General features: G+C 36.9%; 1 protein-coding gene across 4 annotated transcripts in view; it reads right to left on the reverse strand.

Annotated features, from left to right (window-relative positions):
• Positions 1-23437, reverse strand: part of LOC145987119 (sodium-coupled monocarboxylate transporter 1-like) — a 138010-nt gene that overhangs the window by 24120 nt on the left and 90453 nt on the right. For all 4 annotated transcript variants that reach the window (XM_083121604.1, XM_083121605.1, XM_083121607.1 and 1 more), the window contains 3 exons: positions 13735-13889; positions 10235-10375; positions 9758-9866 (listed from right to left, as the gene is read on the reverse strand). In XM_083121604.1, the coding sequence (XP_082977730.1) occupies positions 9758-9866; positions 10235-10375; positions 13735-13889 (405 nt within the window). The remainder of the gene's footprint in view (positions 1-9757; positions 9867-10234; positions 10376-13734; positions 13890-23437) is intronic.

Here is a 23437-nt window from a genome sequence, read left to right on the forward strand (position 1 = left end):
ATATGACCATGGTGAAGGGCGTTCTACAAAGAAATGGGGCATGCTCTATTCAAAAAAGCACATGGCAGATGTGTGAAGTTGATGTGCAAGGGATTCCCCAAAGGAAGTGGTGGTGGTGCTGCGCTAGGTTGCATGTGTGTTGACATGTTCACTGTGTGCAGAGTGGAGGTGCTGAGGGAATCACATCACAGACGATGTTCAAACTGTCTGCCATTAACTTCCACGCAAAGATGACAATGCCAAATCTACAATTGTCTAGTGCGAGCAAACAACCCCACGGTGTCTGCTATCGTCACTGCGGCGACATTAATGCGTGCAATGAGTTCCTCGGCTGACACGACAGGTGTTTTTTCGTATACGAGGCGTTTCATCTCTCCCCATAGAAAGAAGTCCTGGGGAGTGCTGTTCGGCGATCTTGCTGGCGAAGGGCATTCCACAAAGAAATGTGGCATGCTCTATACAAAGAAGCACATGGCAGATATGTGAAGTTGCGGTGTTAAATGCTGTCAGGGACCATCCTGACACCAGTATGTGCACTATAGCCAGTGCCCACAACACCTCCCATGTTAATATGTTCCGCATCCTATCCGAAGAGGGGATGTACCCTTTCAAACTAGAAAAGTTACGAGACCTTTTACCTCAGGACTTTGACCCACGTGTGGTGTTTTGCCAATGGTTTTTGCATCACATGGAAACTATCCCGAATTTTGTGAACAGGGTGTTGTGGACCGATGAAGCAATGTTCACCAAAACGGGTGTGTTCAATAGTAAAAACAGTTACGTTTGGGATTTTGCAAATCCACATGCAATTCTCGTGGCACACAATCAGCACAGGTTTGCAGTTAAAGTGTGGTGTGGGATAGTGCATGACCATTTGATTGGGCTGTACATTTTCCTTGTTTGCCTGTGTAGTGGTACATATCATGCATTTCTTTGTGATGTTTTGCCTGAACTGTTGGAGGACGTGCCCTTGGCACTGAGGCAAGGACTATGGTTCCAACACGATGGTGCACCACCACATTTCAACCAAAATTTGCATCACACATATGCAACCTAGCACAGCACCACCACCAACTTTGTTTTTCTACGTAATGGTGATGTCCACTATGGATATTCACTTTCTTCTTAGTTGTCAGTCTCCACATATCACTTTCCGTGGATAACACATCTCGCTAAACCCTTCCCTACCCCCATGACTTCAACAGACCCATTCACTTCCTTTGGGGAATCCCTTGCGCATCAACTTCACACATCTGCCATGTGCTATTTTGAATAGAGCATGCCTCATTTCTTTGTGGAACACCCTTCGCCACAGTCATATGGTTGGCCGTTGTGCCACTATTTCCTTGTAAACATAATTTTCCCACTTTTTCCCACTTCAATAACTCTGAATGGGTGCCGTTTTTGGCATTTCGTCACATGCAGTTTTGTGTTTATTTTCACTTGTAGAATCACCTCCTAAGCGTTGGAAACGAACTTTAGTAACACCCTGTGTATATATATATAGGCGCCAGATTCTTTTTGGGAAAAGAAAGTGGTAATTTTTCCTTGTACAGCGGTCAAGTGACCTTTGCACTTTCCTTTGGACATCCTACAGATATCACCTTGTAATTAAATGATCCCTGGTTCAACAGCAGGTAAAAAGAACTTGCCAGTGAGAAGTACCGTAATATTCCAATTTATACTGTAGCATTACTCCCGATTATCATATTAAAATTAATAAATTTTAGGGGACATCCAGTACAAAGAAAAGTATTACCTAAAATAAGTCTTGAAGTTTAATGCTGCTGAATGATGCTGATTATTACCAAGAAATCATTGTGGGGATGTTAACAAGTTTTCTGGGCTGATGATAAGAATGGAGGTAGCTCTCAAAAGCCTATTTATTTAGTCTGGTTGACATCCAGGGAAAATTATATTTTTATTCAATTTTTGTCGCATTTTTATTTCTTGAGTTAATCGTGATATTGAGAATGAATAATGATTAGAATGAATAAAAATTAGATGAATGATGATTAGATTAATGTTGTTGTAGCAATACTTATTGCTACAACAACAATAACACACTCATGCGTGGCTCAGAATTCGAACCTGAAACTTCCCCTCCCTGATTTCAAAATGTCAGATGCAAGCGCAAGGGAAGTCAAATTCTTGCTTGCAGGCAATAAAAGCATGTTCCTTACAAGCAGTTTGCTATGTGTACAAGCATTTAAATGTTCAAATTATTTATAAAAAGAATGCATTTTCAAAGCTCGAAATTCATGAGGGCTATACTCTTTGGAACTTAAGGAATTTTCTTATCAACACTACTTAAATTCAAGAAATATGAAGTGGAATTACTGTTATGTAATTTTTGCGAATCATATACGCAAGACCTAAAATTTAAAAAAAATTGTCTGGTTTCAATTTTGCATTCATATTCCATGTAGAAGAGGGTATAATGTAACTGCTAGGCATGTGAATAGCATTTCACCTTGCAGGTATTGTATATGATTCCATGAGTTGCAGGTTGTAAGATTCCATATGGGTACAATCATTCTAAATTGTTACCGATGGCTTTCAGGTGATTAAAAATGTTAGACTGTTCAATTATATTTTATGTTGATATTACACCTTTAATAATTAATAGACAGGTGCATTTCTCTCCTGTTTCATTGCTGGGTTTTCAACAGGGAAGACTCCAGTAGTAAATAACCTGGTAGTTTAAATGGACTCTCGCCCGCTAAAGAGAAATTTTCATGTGATATTTAGGAATGTGGGCTATGTATAATTGGAATCTCCACCCACAAAATAGTCTTGCTCGTCGCCTACCTCCTCACTCCTTTTTTGGAGAGTTACTGCTTTTCAGTCACCTTTGTGGTTAATCTGATTTTATAAAAAAGTGACATTAGAAAAATCTAAAAAGTGACGTCATGGATTTTCAATAATGTCACTTACAGATATTGTCAATTGTAATTAACATTACATATTATTTGGAGCTGGGTTCCAAAGCTGTGAAATTGTCCCCTCTCCATAGGAATCGAAAACCCTGTCCCTTTAATGAATTAACCACTATGCTATCGACGGTAAACAGCCAGTTTTTGTAATATATAGTTGTTCTCGGAACTGTCACTAAATTATTTCAAAGAAACAGTTAAAGGAAGATACAATCGATTAAAAATAGTCTTAATTATCTTTAAAAACTATGTTCCTTTTTTCAAACTTTTTAATAGCCACATGGTGCTTGGAAAGGCTTGTAAAGCAAAACTTAACTTCTTCCAGGGTCAGCTCTAGGTGGGGGCATACAATATACAACCGAAACCTACAACCAAAATATTTCAGAAGTCTGAAAAATCAAAGATTTTTGTTCCTTAGTCTGACGTACAGGTGTTCTATAAAAACACAATTTTGTGCTACTACCTAAAAGCAATAAGCTGAACATGTTGAAGGTTAAAACCAAGAATTATGTGAGCTTGTAAATTGGTGTTTCTTTTCATGGTTCGACGTTCATTATATTTAATTACAAAACTCTGTGTTCAATATCAAACTATTGTTTGTGGCAAATTTTAATCATATACAATAACATTTCTCTATCATAATTCCTTTTGATTTCCTTTTCATTGAATTTTAATGCTGTGGCGAATTTATATTGTTTCATAATAAAATAACATTTCCACTTCCTGACTTGGCTCTATAATTAAACGAATATTGCATATGAACAATAGTTGATTGAAATACCCGATTTTAATTTAATACTTGTTTACAATATGATTTAAATAATTTTGGATGTCAAAACAACCCATGAAGTTATGAAAAAATCAAATTAGTTGCTTTATTGGAACCACCAAGCCAAGGTCATATAAACCCACAATAAACTGGGTACAAACAATTATTTTTATCTGGCATGGGACAAAGACATTTTGTTCACTCACTCTTCCCCTGCAACCACCTTTTTGTAATCAAAATTTGACTGTATTAATAATGATACTACGACGTAGGGGTCGACGGACGTGCTGGTTTGATGCACCAGGCGATTCACCATAGATAACGGACTGTAACTGGCCAACGCAACACCAGACAAAGCATATGCTTTTACTTAACCTTCATATTCTCCTGCCAAAGAGGTTCCGGGCACGAGCATGTAGAGAGAGGGAGGCCAGTATTCATCAAAGGACATTTGGTTCCTCCATGGAACCTGTTTCGCAGAAATGTGCCAGGTAGTACGTATCTATTTAGGAACTACAGGCAGTTCTTATCTGAGTGCATCGTCGAGCTCTGCTCCTCCCCAGAGTATTGTTACAAGCGAGTGCACCTGTACAAAACCTGGAGGAACTCGAAACAGAAGTAGCAAATTCCTAGGGGGAAGGGGTGGGAGAGACAATTCACATTCCATTTTGTTTGAAGAGACCAAACTGCCATTCGTAATCTGTACTTCTTGTTCTCTATGTTAGCAGAAACTAAAGTCCAGGTTTATTTAACGAGTACAAAAATATTTTCTCAAAATTTCTTCAGAATCAAAAATGTTAGAAAAATATAGTCTCATATTTTAGGCCACGAACAGGGGGGGGGGGCAAAAATACCATAATGCCCCCTCTCGTTGATGAGTGGGGGGCAAATTGCCCCCACCACCCCCCTGGTTCCGACGTCCCTGACCAAGTGAGTGTGGAGGATGGGCTATACATATCATATCCTTAACCTTGTCCATCATGGACATGATGTCATGAACAGTATGCTCTGGCCACTGTTAGCCCCAGACACTCACAGATTAGAGGCTGGGCAAGCCTCAGATTTGCAGAGACATTGTCGGAACCTTCCCATCTGAAATCACCTGGGCTCAAGAGCCCTACTGGCTGCACCACTACTACAACTATTATATTTTACTGTCAAAATGTTTACAAATATATAATGATTGACTGAAATACAATTGCCTACTGATTAATCAATCAATTCCCTATGGCATATTAAACTAACCTAACCTCATAGCCCAACAGCCAAGAAATTTTCACTGAACATCACATAGTCAGTGCACCGAGTCGAATCACTGCTGTTTCCTGACTTCATAAATTGGAGCTCATTGCTGATTCATTTCCAGTCGTTTCCCAATTGTGCTCATCGTTCTGAATCTATACTGAAATTTTGTGTGCAAAATTTAGTGCAACTTAATCATTTGACTATAGGGAAGAGGGGATCCTCTACCATATTCAGTGGAATATGCTGAGTCCAAGACCAGGGCAGTGTTCAGAAAGTTGATTTTTAAAAGTAGCTGAGTTAAAGTTGCTTGTTTCAGGAATTTTCTTGCAAACAAATTTCACGTAATCATTGATTATTAGTTGTAATAAAATAAATGCATGAACACTTAGCCTACATGCATGTTATGTTTTTTGTATGTAAGTCTTCTTATGTTTATATTATTATGATGGAACAAGGAAGCAGCTTTGCTTAAAAATTCATTAATTTTATGTATATTTTACTCTCTCTATGTATTCACATATGTTAACAGTGGGGTAGAACAGTTTTGTGGCCCCCACAAGTAAAACGTTTGAGGCCATTAATGAAAAAAAAAATACAGAGATTACTACAGGGTGGCTCAATAAGTCACTTAACACCCCCAGTACAAGGCCACTGCAGCACGCAACATGGAAATGGTGATGACCAATCGTTATCAGGCCAAGGGGGAACCACATTGATGCCACCCACACGGTCGGAGGCCATCTTGATGTCCGCCATCTTGAATTCAACTTCACAATTTTAAATGGGAAGGGGGTCGTGTGACATATCAAAATGGGCTAGAATTTCACGAGAAATGCAATGGTGATGGTTTTTTCAACGTATCTTTAACCAGTAAAAAGTTATGACTGAATTCTTGTACCAATTTGCTCCTTTTCGAGGTGTTAGAAAAATGCCTTAAAATTTGTTTAGCGCTTCGGTAATGCATCGAGATCAAAGTGACGTCTATGGAGAGACGTTCGCATGCCATTGCACATTATTTTAATCGGATACATCCATGAAGAGCTGTGCATTATGAATGGTTGTCGCGAACAATTTACAGTGTGACGCTTCCATTGAATTAAAAGTCCTTCACAGTGACAAGGCTAATGTTTATGTTCATAAGGAAGTTCATAAACAGAATTCAATTCAATGATTTTTATCTGATAACCCATTTGCGACAGATCAAAGCTGAATGGTTAGTGTTGGTAAGTTAATGGTGTGGCGTGCTGTGTGGAACACGATTGGTTAGTCAATTTTCCATCAACGGAACCTTAAATGCTTAGGGCTACTTGGATTTGTAAAAATAAACAGTTTTTTTCATCATTGCTTATGGAAGAAGGTACTTTTTACAGAGTTTTTTCAATAGGGAAGAACACCAGAACACTTATGGGAACGTTATGAACCAGTTTTTGTCCAACGTTAGTTATCAGATGACAAGGGTCACATATTCTGTTTATGAACTTCCTTATGAACATAAACATTAGCCTTGTCACTGTGAAGGACTTTTAATTCAATGGAAGCGTCACACTGTAAATTGTTCGCGACAACCATTCATGCACAGCTCTTCATGGATGTATCCGATTAAAATAATGTGCAATGGCATGCGAACGTCTCTCCATAGACGTCACTTTGATCTCGATGCATTACCGAAGCGCTAAACAAATTTTAAGGCATTTTTCTAACACCTCGAAAAGGAGCAAATTGGTACAAGAATTCAGTCATAACTTTTTACTGGTTAAAGATACGTCGAAAAAACCATCACCATTGCATTTCTCGTGAAATTCTAGCCCATTTTGATATGTCGCACGACCCCCTTCCCATTTAAAATTGTGAAGTTGAATTCAAGATGGCGGACATCAAGATGGCCTCCGACCGTGTAGGTGGCATCAATGTGGTTCCCCCTTGGCCTGATAACGATTGGTCATCACCATTTCCATGTTGCGCGCTGCAGTGGCCTTGTACTGGGGGTGTTAAGTGACTTATTGAGCCACCCTGTATAACATATATACACGTATAATAGTTAATAGAAACTTATTTGTCTGGCAACACAGCTGACAACGTCGAAATGATCCAAATAACAAAACTGGAATTCTAAGGTGCGGTGGGAACATAGATGCCAACTTCAGTGGAAAATTGCTGAATCTGATGGATTTTTAATGCTTTTTTACAACAAAATTCATAGAAAAGCAACCACCAGTGCTCTAAGTGAGGAGGAGGGGGGATTCAAGGGAATGCTATACCCCACATTTAGAAAATTATCACAAGGCATCCCCCCAGTTAAGGTAATTTGCATAAATATACTGCAAGCATTCCTCCACTTTGAGCACTCTTCTGGCTACTTTCGAGCAGACATGAACATGTAAGACCATGAAAAAATTTATTGTCAGTCTCAGCATATAATATGACCAGCTACGGAAAATCATATACTGTAACTGCCACTAAAAAATGGAATTCCCTCCCAATCACTCTTACATCCATCAAAAGACACAAGCTATTTAATAAGAATCTTAAACAGTATTTACTGGCAAGGCAGCAAAATACTTGATCACAAGCAACTTTTCAATCATAAAAATACCCACTGTAACATTTAGCAACTGTGTGCATATTAAACTTATCATTTCATTATTTTATTTCACTTCTTTATTATTATTATTATTATTGTATTACTCATTGTTCCAGATATATATACAGGGTGTCTCATCTAACATTGCGACCTGAAATACTTCGTGAACAACAACAAATATTGAAAAACTGCTTTCGCAGATATATAGGTATGAGAGGGGCTCATGAAATTAGTTGACACAATACGTTCAACTACGTAAGGAAGTACGATTTTCAACACAAACTTAGTTTTTTTTTTAAAATGGAAACCTAATTTTATTTTCAGCTCATTTGAAAGTACGGAAAAAATCATTAAGAATGGCATTTATTACATTGTAATATGTCAAGTAGTTCTCAAGTAAATGTAACCTGAAGTTGACGCTTGAAAAAAACATTCTCACAAGTTGATTCGTGTGTCATAACATGCATATCCCCCTTTTGACGCCATTCGTATATCGTAACAAACATGTTACTCTTCTGCATACTATGCACTGTGCTTAGGAAAGTTGTTAAGTTCCCAACAACTGTGGGTTGTACATAAGTAAACTCTTGACAAATTATCTAAAAGGTTCTGATACATCTTTCTGAGTTATCAAATAAGGGTTTTTTAAAAAGTATAAAGTTTAAACATTCTGCCATCAGTTACATACATAAATGTTAGTACATTAACATCTTTCTAATTTTTAATTGGCATTCATTTATTTACGTCATAATTTTTAGTACAGTGCAACAATCAACTCTTCTTGTTTGATCACGACAAATCTTTAAGTTTTCAACTTTGAAACTTTGCAGCTTATACATTTTTCCTTCAAATTGATTTATCAAATTTATCAAATAAAGCAAGGGCATAACAAAGTACACTGATTAACCAGACATTTGTAATAGTGTACGTACGTCAGAACTGGTGCTGAGAAAATAGTATTTTCAGACTCTGAAAAGGCCGGGATGATACTTATCTATGGCGAGTGTAGGAAAAATGCAGCACATGCGTGCAGGCTGTATGTGTGACAACATTTGTGCTCGGCTCTGCCGACCGGCATAGTGAGGGGTGTGCCTTCATGCTCAACTTTAGGTTACATTTACTTGAGAACTACTTGATGTATTACAATGTAACAAATGCCATTCTTAATGATTTTTTCCATACTTTCAAATGAGCTGAAACTAAAATGGGGTTTCCATTTAAAAAACCTAAGTTTGTGTTTATTTCTTTCAATGTATACCCTGTATTCCATTGTATTGTATTAATCTCCCTGACAGGCTGAAACACACCCGCTAATAAAGACGATTTTATTATTTGGGCATACATTAGAAACCAACCTGGTGAATTTGAGTAATAACGTACAGATGTATATCTTGTACGTGGGTACAGAAAGTGCTACAGCTTGCTTTCATCCATGTAATTATGTTCCGAAGAGAAATGTTTTCTTATACAAATGTGAACTTTTCATCAATGTGGAAAATATGCTCTGCCATCAATTAAATATATTTTATATTATTATAATAATATGATTTAGCAACTTTCTAATGGATTGCAGTTTAAGCAGGTTTGTATTCCATTCGGCAACACTGAGTGAGAGGCGTTACAGAGAGCAAAGATTCCCTTGCCTAGAGAGCTTGTGCTAAACACTACCATCAAATATACCCTGGCCATGCCATGCTACAATGGAGGAAATCATCATACATAAGTCACGAAGTTTAAATAAAGACACCCATAAACTAGTGTTTTTATCACAGTACTTATGTGAAAGTGAATCATCAGTCCCATTTGCTAGTGGATTTTTCCTGGCTCTTGGTTTGGGTTTCAGAGATAGCCTAGCTAGCCTAGTATACACATATCTGCCTCTATTGTACACAAAAATCTTAAATAATTATTTAAATATATTAATTAGAAATTTTTTATTCATGGACAAAGTTAAGCCTGTGGCTGCTCCACCACTTAAGCATTACTTTTCTTTCTTAAATTGGAATCCAATTTGACCTTTGGCGTATTGAAGTAATTGTGATAGCACAGCGATTCCATCTTCTATTTTTGCAGTGAACTTATGCCAAATGCTTATATACAGATAATATTTTAGACTGAAAATAAGCTACAGCTGTAATGGGTAGTAATTCTCAGAATATATTATATTATATCATATAGCATTTTCAGCTTATCAGTTCTGCATTACAATTGTCAAAAAGTTCTTACCCTTGTAGAGAGAGGATCACAATCTGCATATTTTGTGTAAATGACCAATCCTGCATAGCAACACAGAGTTAGAACACCCAGAAGGCCTACTGCATTGAACCACAGTGCACTGGAAGGAAAGGAAACAAAAGTTGTTATTTAGGTGGAGTCTGATAAGGAGCAACTACCATTTCAATATTAAATTTCTGAAATTGTATGTATTTATGTCACTTTAAATGTATTTCTAAAATTACTAGTTTATTTGAGGAAACCCACAAATTAATTTTGCTCAATAAAAATGTTGAATTTTCGTGTTGACTGGTTTGTAATGAAATTGTAGGAAATTATTTTTTAGATTAAAAGCTATTTCTTAATTGACAATATTATGCCGAAATTAGTGGTTACCTCCACATTGAATAAGATATGTATTGTAACGATTTCTTAATATAAAAAAAAATGTTTGTACAATTTAGTAGCAAACTTATTTGTCTTACTTACTTGCGAGCTTTTTCAATAGATGGCACTGTTAGATACCGTTGCACTTGGGCTTGATTTACAGCATATACGCTAAGCATTAGGAAAGAGCAGCCAATCACAACCCACCAGAATGTGTGACGAGTTGTTGGGTTAATGTTGAAGCTGGAACATATATATTTTACAACTTGTACATGCTTCATTAGATTTTAAACACACAACACACTGAGAGCTTAGATGTAGGAAATTGCAAGAACTTTCTAGAAATTTTTGACAATACTGATGTTCTGAGTTTATCTTTGTTTTGTACATTGACTAAGTTATAAAACAAATTAAGAATACAGAAAAACTATTTTGGAGAAAAAATTGTACCAAATCCCATGGCATATGCACCTAGAGTTCTTACAGTCACATTACAATCTTACTAGTGATATTTACTAAAAAACTAATCTAAATTCCACAGTAAAACAGTCCATCCTGCTGTGTGGCTTTTCATTGTATGATCAGAAGTCCTATTGCCACGTTTTCTGGCTTTTGGAACTGAAGTCTGAAGTCTGCTACCAGTGGCGGTGATTGGGTTCCAAATTTAGGTGCGGGGCAAGGTCAGTTTACCTACTTTCGCTGCATACATAAGATTTAGCATTGTGTGGGGGCAAAAGTGGGAGGCAACTACTTAAGACAAATGACAAGCCACAAAGACAAAATTTTGCAATTAACATCCTGCTCAAGATTGATAATGACCCAACTTTTCTATCGACAATTGTTTTCTCAGATGAAGCAACTGGTTGTGTTAACAGACACAATGTTAGAATACAACGGCGTGCATTCAGGGTATGCAAGGTACACAATGCGTACCCACAACACAGTAAGAAAAAATCAACATTTTTTCGTCTTCCCCAAACATGAAAATTCAACAATGATCACTCCAAAGGCGCTTCCACTGCAAGAAATTCCTATTTCCACGCAAAGATGCTGATGTTGCATTCTGTCTTGTGTAGTCTAGCCTGGCTTTCCTGAAGGCAGTCCCGAATGACCCCGATTGTGACTTTGGGCCTGTCTGCACCCACCTGAGCCACGTTTCTGCCAATTTCTGTAAGCAGATACTGTTTATTCTGTTTGGTACCCTACAAATTTGGAAGGTAAACCCATTGGCTGAGATCAGCCCCGGTCACATGTTTGGGTCTGCCTGCACTCACCCCCTCTATCACTTCTTTCCCTGTTCTAAGCATCGAGGGTACTAAAGATTTTGACAGTGTCTGCAGTGTTGGCAGCAGTCAACATATATTTTTTTTGTGGAATGTTTAGCTTACTAGCATTTAGCAGTCATGCTTAGATAGATCACTGTGTTGGGTTGCAATAAAAATACATTATAAAAAATTATTGTTGATGCAGGAATCAGAGAGGAGGGTAAGAATATGTAGTGGTGGAAGATCATATTTAATATATGCGTAAACTATCACATATAAATATTTATATGGTGTTAAAGTCACACTAGCAAGTTTTCTTTTTTTCCGGATAGGGAAGCGAGGACCAGAATGGACTAACCGACTGAGGATTGCATCTTTTGTGAACCCCCTTTTGGCATCATCACTGTGTCGAGGGTAAATATGTGAACAATTTGCAAGTTTTGCACAATTTTCAAAGTACAAGAGTATCTGTTTATCTCCTTTTGGAATCAAAATTTTATTTGAGTTCCTCCCTCTCTGCAGACATTGCAAAGTGATGTAGTTGGATGTTATATTGTTCCTAACATAATTTATTTTAGGTTTTGAAGTGTTCTGGGATGTACATGCTGACATATTTTCCACATGTGCTTAATTATGTCCCTTCTACAAAACATTTTGTCGACTGGCATCTCCGATTCATTCGTCCACAAGAATGCGTGGTTTTTGGGGATAGCAGACACTTGTTACCATGGGAGGTTGATTTTTGCGTTCTTCTGTCCTGTGGAATTTGCAGTGAGTGTTTCGTTCATATTATTTACATTACAGGATCTATATTGTTTGTTGGTGCAGTGGATTGATATAATAAGGGGGACTGGGAGTTATTAATGACATTCTGGAGAAGGGATTTTCGGCATTTACGAAAAAAGTGTAAACAATCTGAAATAAAAGATCTGTTCCTGTTTCAGGCAGGAGTTGTAAATGATGGTAAGCAGTATATTAGGCATTTTGAGAAAAAAAAATCTGTACAGAGTGGTTGACTGAGTAGGAAAACAGTGAAATTTTACTGTTGGCCTTGTTTGTTGGTTTTGAGAAAAAAAAATCTCTACAGAGTGGTTGACTGAGTAGGAAAACAGTGAAATTTTATTGTTGGCCTTGTTTGTTGGTTTCATCTGAGAAAAGTGTTGTGAAATAGTAGGATGCTGAGATTTATCAAATTTATCCCATGCAATTTGAAAGCATGGAAAATGTTTGTGCCATTTCGTTCCCGTTCAATGTTCATCGCACTGCATGAAGGAAATAATTGAAGTTGAATTGTTGGACTCTACATAGCTACTATCAGAATATTTGCAAATATAAAATATCATACATATATTTTACCTCATTACATTTGGATATTGATACAAGGATGAGAAACTTCTATTATGAAATTGTGGAAAAGTAAAGTAGTTTTCTGAATAACGTGATGGTGTGGGAGGGGGGGGGGGCTTACCCATTTCGGTTGGCCCATGTTGCATACCCTAGTCTAAATGTCACTGAACGCCACTGTTAGAATATGGGGTTCTGAGAATCCTCATGCGTATGTGGAACATATCCGAAACAGTCCCAAATTGAATGTTTGGTGTGCTTTAACGCATAATGAAGTCATAGGCCAAATCTTATTCGTGGAGCAAACAATAACAGGAAATATGTTCCTAGAGAAGCTGGAAAACTTTGTAGTTCCCCAATTACGTTATTTACAACCTACAGTGATATTCCAACTAGATGGTGCCCTGCCACATTGGAGCCTACAAGTGAAGGAGTATCTTGATAGGGAATTTCCTGATCGTTGAATAGGCAATGATGGGCCAATTTCCAGGCCACCACACTCGCCTGATGTTACCCCTCTGGACTTTTTCTCTGGGGTTATGTGAAAGACATTGTGTATTCTGGCCCAAAGGTACGAAACCTACAAGAACTGCAGGACTGAATTAGGAATGTGATAGCTTCTGTCATGTCTCTGATGCTACAGAATATGTGGAGAGAAATTGAATTCAGGTTGAACATCCTCTGTATCACAAAAGGAGCTCATGTGGAGCTATTCTGAGCTGTGCTGAGTTGTAATTGCTACCAATAAAACTTGGTGAGTTTTTCTTCAAAATGCTTGCTTTTCTTTATATCTACTTCTATCCATATTAAAACCACAAACTTTTAAAAACTGTCAGTCCTATTCCAGACACCCTATATTTGAAATGTACATAAACAATAATGTAAATTCTATGGAAATCCATATTAAACATTCTTCATTAAGCAATTAAGGTATAGAATGGGGAAGTCTTTTGCATCTAAAGGCAAATGCCAAAATCAACTAGTGATATATACTTAAATAACTCCAGGCGGTCACTTTCGAAGCTCTTTTCCCATACAACAGACACTCCACCAACATCATAGCTTCCTTTTACAATCACTGCAATGATTGATCCATACATAACAATTGTTTGAAAGGTGTCAGTCCACATGACTGCTTTCATTCCACCCTGGAACAATAAATGCAAGTTGTAGTCATAATTAAACAGTCATTAAATTGCTGAAAGTTAAAAAAATATATGTGCATGCCATAGAACTAACAATTCAAATTATCTATCTCAAACATAATTATATTCAAATCCAAAAAACGATTGGCATAAATCTATGATTTTCTCTGCAAATTTCTGAACATTGCCCAAAGGGTAGTCCTGAACAATGAAAAACAGTAGCCCAATAATATAGACCTGCAACTAACATTATACAGGGTGTCATTTTAATGGCGCCCACGGTCCACGGAAACGTATAGAAGACATCAAAACAAACAACTTTTTTCAATAACATTTTTCTCGTTCGAGCGTAGTTTCGGTGCTACAGTCGTTCAAAAAAGCCCGTTTTGCCGCTTGAATGCTGGCAACCACACACAACATTTGATTGCATTTGTGGCGTCATATCCCGTCCAGGGAGCTTATTATTGAAAGTCAACACCTAGCTCACGAGTGAGTTTTCTCGTTCGGTAGCCAGCCGAAAAGCGAATTATTGAAACTAAACGAGTTGAGCAGCTAACGGATTCGGGGTCTCGAGTTGCATGCGAGTGAAATGTTGGCTGGCAAGAGAGGCTACTGTACCATCAGCCAATGGCGTTGCGACTTTTTCCATCTCGGTCATGCACATCTGATCGCGGACAATTTTGTTTCGTCTGCAATGAAATACAGAATGAGATGTATCGATACTCTTTTTCACGTATGATCTTAATGCACGAATGTGTTAAGTGTAAAATGTGGGTGACATCGCATACAATTAATGACCGTGCTGTGCCATCTGGAAATAGCAGTAAAACTCTTCCACGGTTGACAAAGATATGAAGAATAAGTGAAGTTCTGTTGCTGCGTAAAGGCAAGTATCCATTCTATTTTTAATATAAAAATAATTATTGTATTTGTTGAATGGAAATCACAGTTATGAGTTTATTAAAACCGTATGCACCATTCATAAGCAAGGATGTCTTCGATCTAATCTAATTTAAATTGTTGCGAACATGCGAAATTGTGCGAAGACGCACAATCTAATAAAACGGTGCCTAGTGGTGAAAAAGTTTAGTTTGGTACACAAAAGTTAATCAGGTCTGGATGTTGTGTTACTCACAGACCTCATTTCTATTATTGCTCGACACCAAAATACTCCAAGCAGAAAGTAACCACAAAAAAAAATACAACTTGTGCTTATGTGTGTCTGCATTTTGCTTCTTTTCTATTTTAAGCCACTTTTCTTCATTTTTAGCATAATTTTGTTATTCTACTGTGAAAGCTTGTATTACGTACTTTGAATCTCCACCTGTATTTAAGGATGATTTTCATTATTGTTACTGTGTTTTCCAATTTTCCAATTCCATTGTTATAATGATACACATTATTTTCTACTTGAATCGAATTCCGTACATCACTATAAGCACATGTTAAACATGTTTCATTATTATTTAACTCGTTTTTATGTGCAGATCGATTTTTCAACATGTTTCTGTAGGCATACATCAGTAGGTTAGGGTTGGTGCCCTTAGCGTTATAATTATACTCCTATGTGCATACACATACAGTATTACTAATTTTACATTTTAAGTGGGTTTGGATACTTTAACATTTCCACATGTTCCTTGATGTGCTACACAAATATAGAACATTTTTCATACATCAGTGATTTGTGGCAGAGTAGCCTGCACAAGCTACTTTTCACAACAATTCCTCATGAATTAATGCATTCTTCATATTTAAAATGTACAAATTAGTTTGTCGGTAAGAGTTTAGTATATCGGAGACACATTTAAATTGAATATTTTGTTTTGGAATGGTTCGTACTTACCAATTGTGTATTGCGGAACATAGTTCAAGGTGCCATTATGCTTTTTACACGAAAAGAAAAAAATAATATTTTCACATACAGAGTACTTCTTTTGATTCATTTCTTCGCTTTCGTAACACACAATATGGCGGGCTGAGGTTGACTACTGTAGTGGGTATACAGTGTTTCCAACCTTCTTCACCAAAATACCTACTGTCATGTTTGTCACTTGTGCAAATTGTACATTATGCACGGGTAGCTGACGGATAGCCCCACGAACCATTTCCTATAAGGTTAGGTTTGGTTAGGTTAGGCAAGCATATTTAAAAAAAAAGGGATTGGAAACACTGACAGGGGCTTACGTTATCAAACGTATGCAGCATCCGGTTGTCGTAGGGCAAGCAAATGAAAGCAATGGCAATTGTGCATCGGTGATATATTTCTCTTAAAAATACATGATTTCTTGCTCAAATATATTCCACGATGAAAGAAAATACCTTGACGAACATTGTAAACCTTGGAAAAACTCATTTCCATAAGTAGTTTCTTCTGTAAAATTGAAGAAATGTGTCTCCGATATACTAAACTGTTACCAGTTTCTCTAAATTTACTTTCAGTATTCTAAATGTATTTCTTATCTTTCTGTACAACTTGCAAATTTCATTACACAATCTGATTCATTACTATGTTGGCTAGTGTATTACTTCAGATAGTTAGTATATATTTTTCATTCTAATTCGTTTCATTTTTCTTTCAGCGTTTCAGATTAAGCATTCCCAGAACTCCAATGGGGAAGTAACATATGGCTTGTGTTTGTGTACAGCTGGTATTGGAGAGGTCTCATCTTGCTGCAATCATCTTCATGCTTGAACCTGGTGTACAAAAAAGGGATAATTTATCATGCATTGAAAAAGAAAATGCATGGCTGCTTCCTCATATGTAAACACTACTAACCATTTCAATAAGTATCATGGACTTCGTTGCTTCCGTGCAGAAGAAAAGAAGGTTGGACATGATAAGTGATACCGAAATCATCGATGAAATATCAGTCTCTTGTAAACATTCCGAAACCTACAAAAGACTAGTGAGATGTATTTCTTCAAAATTACGTTATTCAATTTAGGCACCTGGCCAAAATTTAGTGATCAAAAGTGCTTTAATATGCCAGGTTGCACTCAAACTACCTGTGCTCAGAGTTGGAAAATAAATGTAGTTATATTTTGTGGTCAAGCAGGAAGTTCAAAGTGATTTCAGTACAAATCAGGGATGAACACTGTATCAAACAACTGGTAGTTTCACCATCTGTTTCACTATTTTTTTAAGCTACTGAGACCAAGTTCTTCCTTTCTCCTGAAGTTTGTAACTAAGGTATAACCCATGAGAGAATATGAACACAGTCAAAGGTCTTACTACTAATGTCTACATGTCTGTTATTCCTAAACAAAAATTGTCCTTGCATGGGCGAAATACTAGATGAAATGGTTAATAGTATTTGCTGATGCTGTGGGAAGGGAGTATATGGAATAAAGTGCCCATAGTTTGAGAAACTTTACTGTGAATGAGATTTGCTCTGTGAAATCATCTTGCTGAACTAAAGACAATGATCTCATGAAGTTGAAACTAGACTATCCCTATTACTTTCAGGTACAAACACAAATTTACAGAGAAGAAAATGTTCATATGTAGGATTCTGGGGGATGTTGAAATGTGTACTGTACTAAAAGACCAGGCATTCCAAATCAAACATGCATAGATATTAATAAGTATAGTGCTCATTTTCGTTATATATGTGATTGATTGGTTTGGTTTATATTACTTCGCTTTTCTGTCACTTTTGGCTAATTGCAAAGGTGAGGATGAATGGTAATGAGATTAAATTGATGAAGGGACTTTCAAAAAAGAGCACCAATGCCTTGACTGGGATTCAAACCCAACAACCCTAGCATTGTAGCTTGCTATGCTAACCACTCCGCCACTGAGACTGGCTGTTATACATGTGAGTTTACATAGTTTTCGGTAATGTAGAAAATTAGAGCATCTACTTAATGCAGCATGTGCTCCAGTTTTGTTCTGGGATTTCAAGTGGAATGATGTGAATTTATTCAGTTGCTTTGTTTATCACAAGAATGTTCTTGAGCTGTTAACATGTTCACTTTAGCTGATGATGTTTGAAAAATGAAAACTGTTTTTAAAATTAAGTTTGTTGCTGCAACCATTCAATCAATTTTTCAACAGTGCTATTAATACATAAGATTTTTTATGTGACCATCACATTCATTGAAACAAAATAAAATAAATACAATTGATACCTGTCTACCCACAAAAATAAACTAAAGTGCAGAAACGTGCATAACTAAAACAGTAAATTTTTCAAAAAAATTTCTTTTCTACTTAGTTTATTACATACAATAAAAGTGTTTGCTAAATTAGAAATTTTGCTTGGGTATTTTCATCCTTCATTTGAAATATGTTTGGTACCCTTAACCCTCTGTACCTGTGAAATGTTTTGCTGTGAACATTTTCAGTTGTTTTTAGCTCTCTGAAACATGTTTTTGTGAAGTAAAGTACATTTGATACCTTAACGTGTTACTTTACTGTGAAGGAGCACAGCCCAAAGACTTCCCGGCAGTGAATATAGCACCCAACAAGACATTCCACAACTATGTTGGGGGCCTTAGGTTTGGAGCTTATAGAAAGTTCCATGTTTTTCATTATTTTAGTGTGCATACAAGCATTTTTTACTAATAAAAAGCAGCAAAAGTATTCGGAGATGGCAGGTTTCTACTTGTGCTGGCCATAATTTGGGTTCAAATATCTGTTATTTGTGTTTTCTGCATGCAATAATCAATTATATATTTCGTAAAGCATCAAAATTGGTTGATTAAAAAAGGATAACTCTTGAAGGGGTACAGTGGTTAAAAGTACATTTCTTCTTATTTTCTGGTGACAGTGGTTTCTGTAACAAAGCTACCTTCATTCATTTGTTGGAACTTGAAAGGACAAATTATGTGGACTGTTCCTTTCAATTATAAGAAATGTTTCTATTTGTGCTTGAAAGTGTTCTCAATTTCTTTTCAAACATACAATAATTCACAAGCAAAATATATTTCAAAGCTTCCTGCAACCCTTTGGCTGACATCCTATGGGTGCGGATGAAAATCTGCTTGGATGTATTTGTGCTGCTGGCATGAGAAGCGAGACATTCGTGAATGGCTTTTCTGAAAGATCTCTGGTGGTGATTGTTGTGTGCATCAAAAGGAAGGAAATGTACTTTACAATTAAGGTGCTGACATTTATCACAGATGAGGTTGACATACATGGTGAACCTTTCTTTCGGTAGCTCTGATAGAGTCCTGGTCGTGCCTGTATTTTTTGCTTAAAATTTTACTTGGTGAACCATCGTCTATGTGAAATGAAATTTCATCCTAACTTGGCTAGCAAAAGTTAATTCTGTCACCATTTCCCTCCCCCTGATACTTTATCAGTTAGCATTGTTTACACAGCCACCCTTCAGTCTTAATGGTTGTGGAAAGCACCATAGAAGCTGAAGGGCTCTTATTTGGTTATGAACAACTAAACGTAACATATTCATTTGGTCTACTGAGAGGAAATGAAGGTTCTTGAGTATATGTACTTGAAATTTAATTGCATGAGGTGAATTGGTCACACAATGAATGCTGTATTCAACAAAAACCCAATGCCACAGAAACAGCACAACAATCACCCATGTTGATATCCCAAGAAAACCAATTATCACCCATGTTGTTTTATGTTATACATTTTACCTCAAACAGGAAGTTCCATGGTTCCGAAAACTTTTCCATCTGTTCATAAAATGTGCCACTACTATATTCTGGAAAATATTTTTTCTTGTATGTACGCATTGCTTGCATTGTAGAATTATTTCTCTTGTAGTCTACAGTCATTACAAGCATAAAAACACAGTTTTTCATTGTGACGTTTCAGCAGATCATATGCTCCCTTAATCAGACTGTTATTTTTAGTTTTATTTACATTTATTCAAAAATAAATGTCTGATGAAGGGAGCATTCGTGTAACCGGTTCAGTTATTGCAGGATTCACCAAATCAAAACTGACAAGCAATTAAGCTAAACCTGCTTTTTTTCATTGTAGGCAGCACTTTGGTCAATATTTTAACAAGCACTACAGCAGAGCCGCTCTTGGTCACACACAACTAAACCTTGACATTGACTGCCATGCTGGGGGCATATTTAAATATATTTTACAGAAAAAAATAACTTACATTAGTGTGCAGAAGATACCAATCACACTGCCAACCTCAACTTTCATTAGAGCAGTTATACTCTCAAGTAAAATTAGATATTTTTACCAATCCAATGTTTCTCTAGTCTGTAATCTACTGCAATTATATTAATTTTGTGAACGTATATAAATTAAGTCCTCCTCTGTGCCCGTGCCTTCTAAGGCACCTTGCTTTGGATGGCAGCTGCGGGACGGTATGGGTTCGATCCCAAGTTCAGTCTCCAGGAATTTTCGGCCGGTGGCAATCCACCATCATGAGGAAATTGGGGAGCTCCGAAAGAGTAAGCGTAATCCGGTCACGAAGACCTACTACAACGGTTGGGGATACGTCACGCTGACCCCCCGACTATTCCAATCTTGGTTGAAGATCTCCACACTTAGTGGTGATGAAGGAAAGCATAGGAGGGAGGCCGGTAGGTAAGCCAAGGCCCTTCATGGGCTGTTACGCACAGGATTATTATTTTTATATAAATTAATAAATCCTACTTTTCTATAATAGTACTTTATTTGTATCCAAAAATATTTCATATGGAGAGACATACACACTTTCCAGAGAAAAAAAATTACAATTATTAGAAATATTTATGCGTATGGGTTGATCTGTGAATAACCAAACTGCACCATACACAATAGTATATTTAGAGAATAGATTAGTTTGAATTCATTGCATGGGTTTAGCAATTCCACTGTTGTCATAACAACATTCGTAGCTATTCATTGACAAACAAAAAATTGTTAAAGCACAACACACTTGAAAAATTTTGTTTGTGTTACATCACCTGGTTTAGCACTGACAAATTGGGCAGGTATTGTTGATATCAGGATACTATATTTTCTGTAATCAAACAAACATCCAATCACCTGCTCGACTTGTTTTCTGAGATTTGCCAGTTTCCTAGTGTATTGCAGATAGAAAGTCGTATATACACGACATTTGACCACTTGTCTACTATTCAGGATGCTGAACAACTACCATGTACACTCAACACAGGGAAACCGCCATTAAAATGGTTAACTTGCTGGGACCACTATAAAGCTGCACTCTCATTGAAAGTCTTCAGTAAAATTTGCTTTTTGACACTTGAAATACTTCGCAAGTTCCTGTAATCTGACATCACAGTGTCAATATGTTCCAGGGTCATGTCTGTCTTCCATGCAGTATATATTCAAATCCTAAAAAATAAAAGAGTATAAATAGTACATGTATCACAAAGAGAAAAATGGAAAAAAAATATATATGGTTGGGGTGGACCAATGTGATATGCTCACGTTGGCTGCTACTAATGCTTAACCATTAGGGCTGTCCCATTCGTAACAAACTGTGATTATAAAAATATATATCGTACACATAAATGGAAAGAAAGTTTAATCTGCACTGTGTCATGCATTTGGCTCTGACTATGGGATATGCATAGGTTTGGGTCTCCTGGGGGAAGCTCTCTTATTTTTTCCCCCTTTCTTGCACAGGCGGCGGGGTCGTAGTGAGGCGCGGACACAGAGAGAGAGAGGAGTGAAATGGCGCCTCATTACGACCCCGCCGCTCTTCTCTGTTTTCCTTTTTCTTGTTTGGGGGGCAACTGCCCCCTCTCCACTTTCCTCTTCTCGTGGCATCGGGGTCGTAATGAGGCGGCCAGGATTCGAACCCGGAATTTTCCCAAGATTTCAGCCTGTGTATGGAACCCATGGCCACCAGCCATCGTGAGGAAATTGGGGAGCTAAGAAAGAGTAGCTTAAGCTGGTCATGGAAACCCACGACAATGATCAGGGGTTCGTCACGACCCGTCATGCCATGGGAAAAAGAAACTTTCCCACTTCTCTCTGGATTTTTCATTTTTGTTTACACAGGATTATTAAAAAAAAAGAAACACACACACCAGCTTGATAACAGCAGCATGTGAAATGCTAGCATGGTTTTACAGCAATAATGTCCTATGAATAGTATTCTGGTTTCGTTAGCAAAAAAAGTCATTTCACTCAATACATTACAGAGGTAAGGAAATTCTAAATCTAATGAAGTACATTTCAATATGATGAAAATAACAACTTAGTTTGTTACATTTATTGTTACTTTTCCCTACAAAATTCATTCATGCTTTTCGTACTTTGGATTTCATACATTTATAACGGATATTAGAAACTATTACTAGTATATGTAGAAATACTGTGTGTCTGTGTTAATGGTTGCATGGATCCCTATTGTGCTCCACTGAAATGTGAGCTTTATAACAAGTCAACAATGGATATATTTCACATAATGGATGAACAGACTTTCTGCACTCTTCCACGAAGGCACAGTGGGATCCATGAGTATTACCGTGCAAATTGTCCATCGCCATGTTCGTTCACTTTCTTTGACCCAATGAGAGCTTCAAGAATTAAAAGAAAAGTCAAAACAAGCTGTTGACAACTTCTGCACCAGCATACATGAAAATCCATCGCTTAAAAACACTTAGGATGTAAGAGAAAAATTAATTAAAATAGTCATGGACAATTTTCACGGTAATACTCATGGATCCCACTGTACACTGGGAGTCAAAGTGATTAGTGTTGCCAAACTACAGAAGCATGTGAAAATAAACGAGTGGATCACTACCGTAATCCCCACAACCGTGTTAAAAAATTGATTTTTTTCAAACATTTACTGGAATCATTTATGGCATAAGTGTGTCATTATGTACTAGAACAAGAATTGTGGCCTTGTAAATCCATGAAACTTGACATTATAAAATATATATTAACTGTGGTTACATGCGCAGTAAATACAAATTGTTAAGGCAAGGGGAATTTATGTGTGCATCAAGTTCATATGAACATAAAATCTTAAGATTGAATATAACTTAAGGACCTCAAAAGGGAAGTCACTTCCACAGAGCAATTTTCTAAATACTTTCTAAAATAATGTCATGCATTTCATCTCCGATATTGTAAATCAGCAAGAAATTTGTTATTTAGAAGCAGATTTTTTTTAGCAGCAAAGTATTGTCAGTTATAAACACAGCAAATCTCAATCAGTGGTTATTCACTAACTTGTTATGTAGCTACATTAACCATCCAACTTTCATGTTAATTCTAGTGTTGCCCACGAGACGAGACTTTGGCCTGTCTCGTCTCAAAAATATTTATTTGTCTCGGGACAAATGATCAATCTCGTCTCGTCTCGAATTTTTAAAAGCCTGTCCCACGGGCAACACTAGTTAGTTCAGTCTCATAGTCATAGAAGAGAGGATTCTCAGTATCTTCCAGTCAACCATGTTCTTAACTGCTTAGAATAAGTTCAGACATTGACGTTACCTTATCTCTTGTTTATTTTGTTTCAGTTTTTAAAGTCTAGTGAATACTGGTGTCATGATTTATGTAATACATTCAATTGTAACTGCTAGAGGTCTTTAGTTTGAGATTGAGTTTTGTTTTAAGTCCACTTTTATGCACAGATAGACTAATT

The sequence above is a fragment of the Lepisma saccharinum genome, chromosome 4 (genome assembly GCF_977018435.1).
Source record: "Lepisma saccharinum chromosome 4, izLepSacc3.1, whole genome shotgun sequence".
Classification (NCBI taxonomy): Eukaryota; Metazoa; Arthropoda; class Insecta; order Zygentoma; family Lepismatidae; genus Lepisma; species Lepisma saccharinum.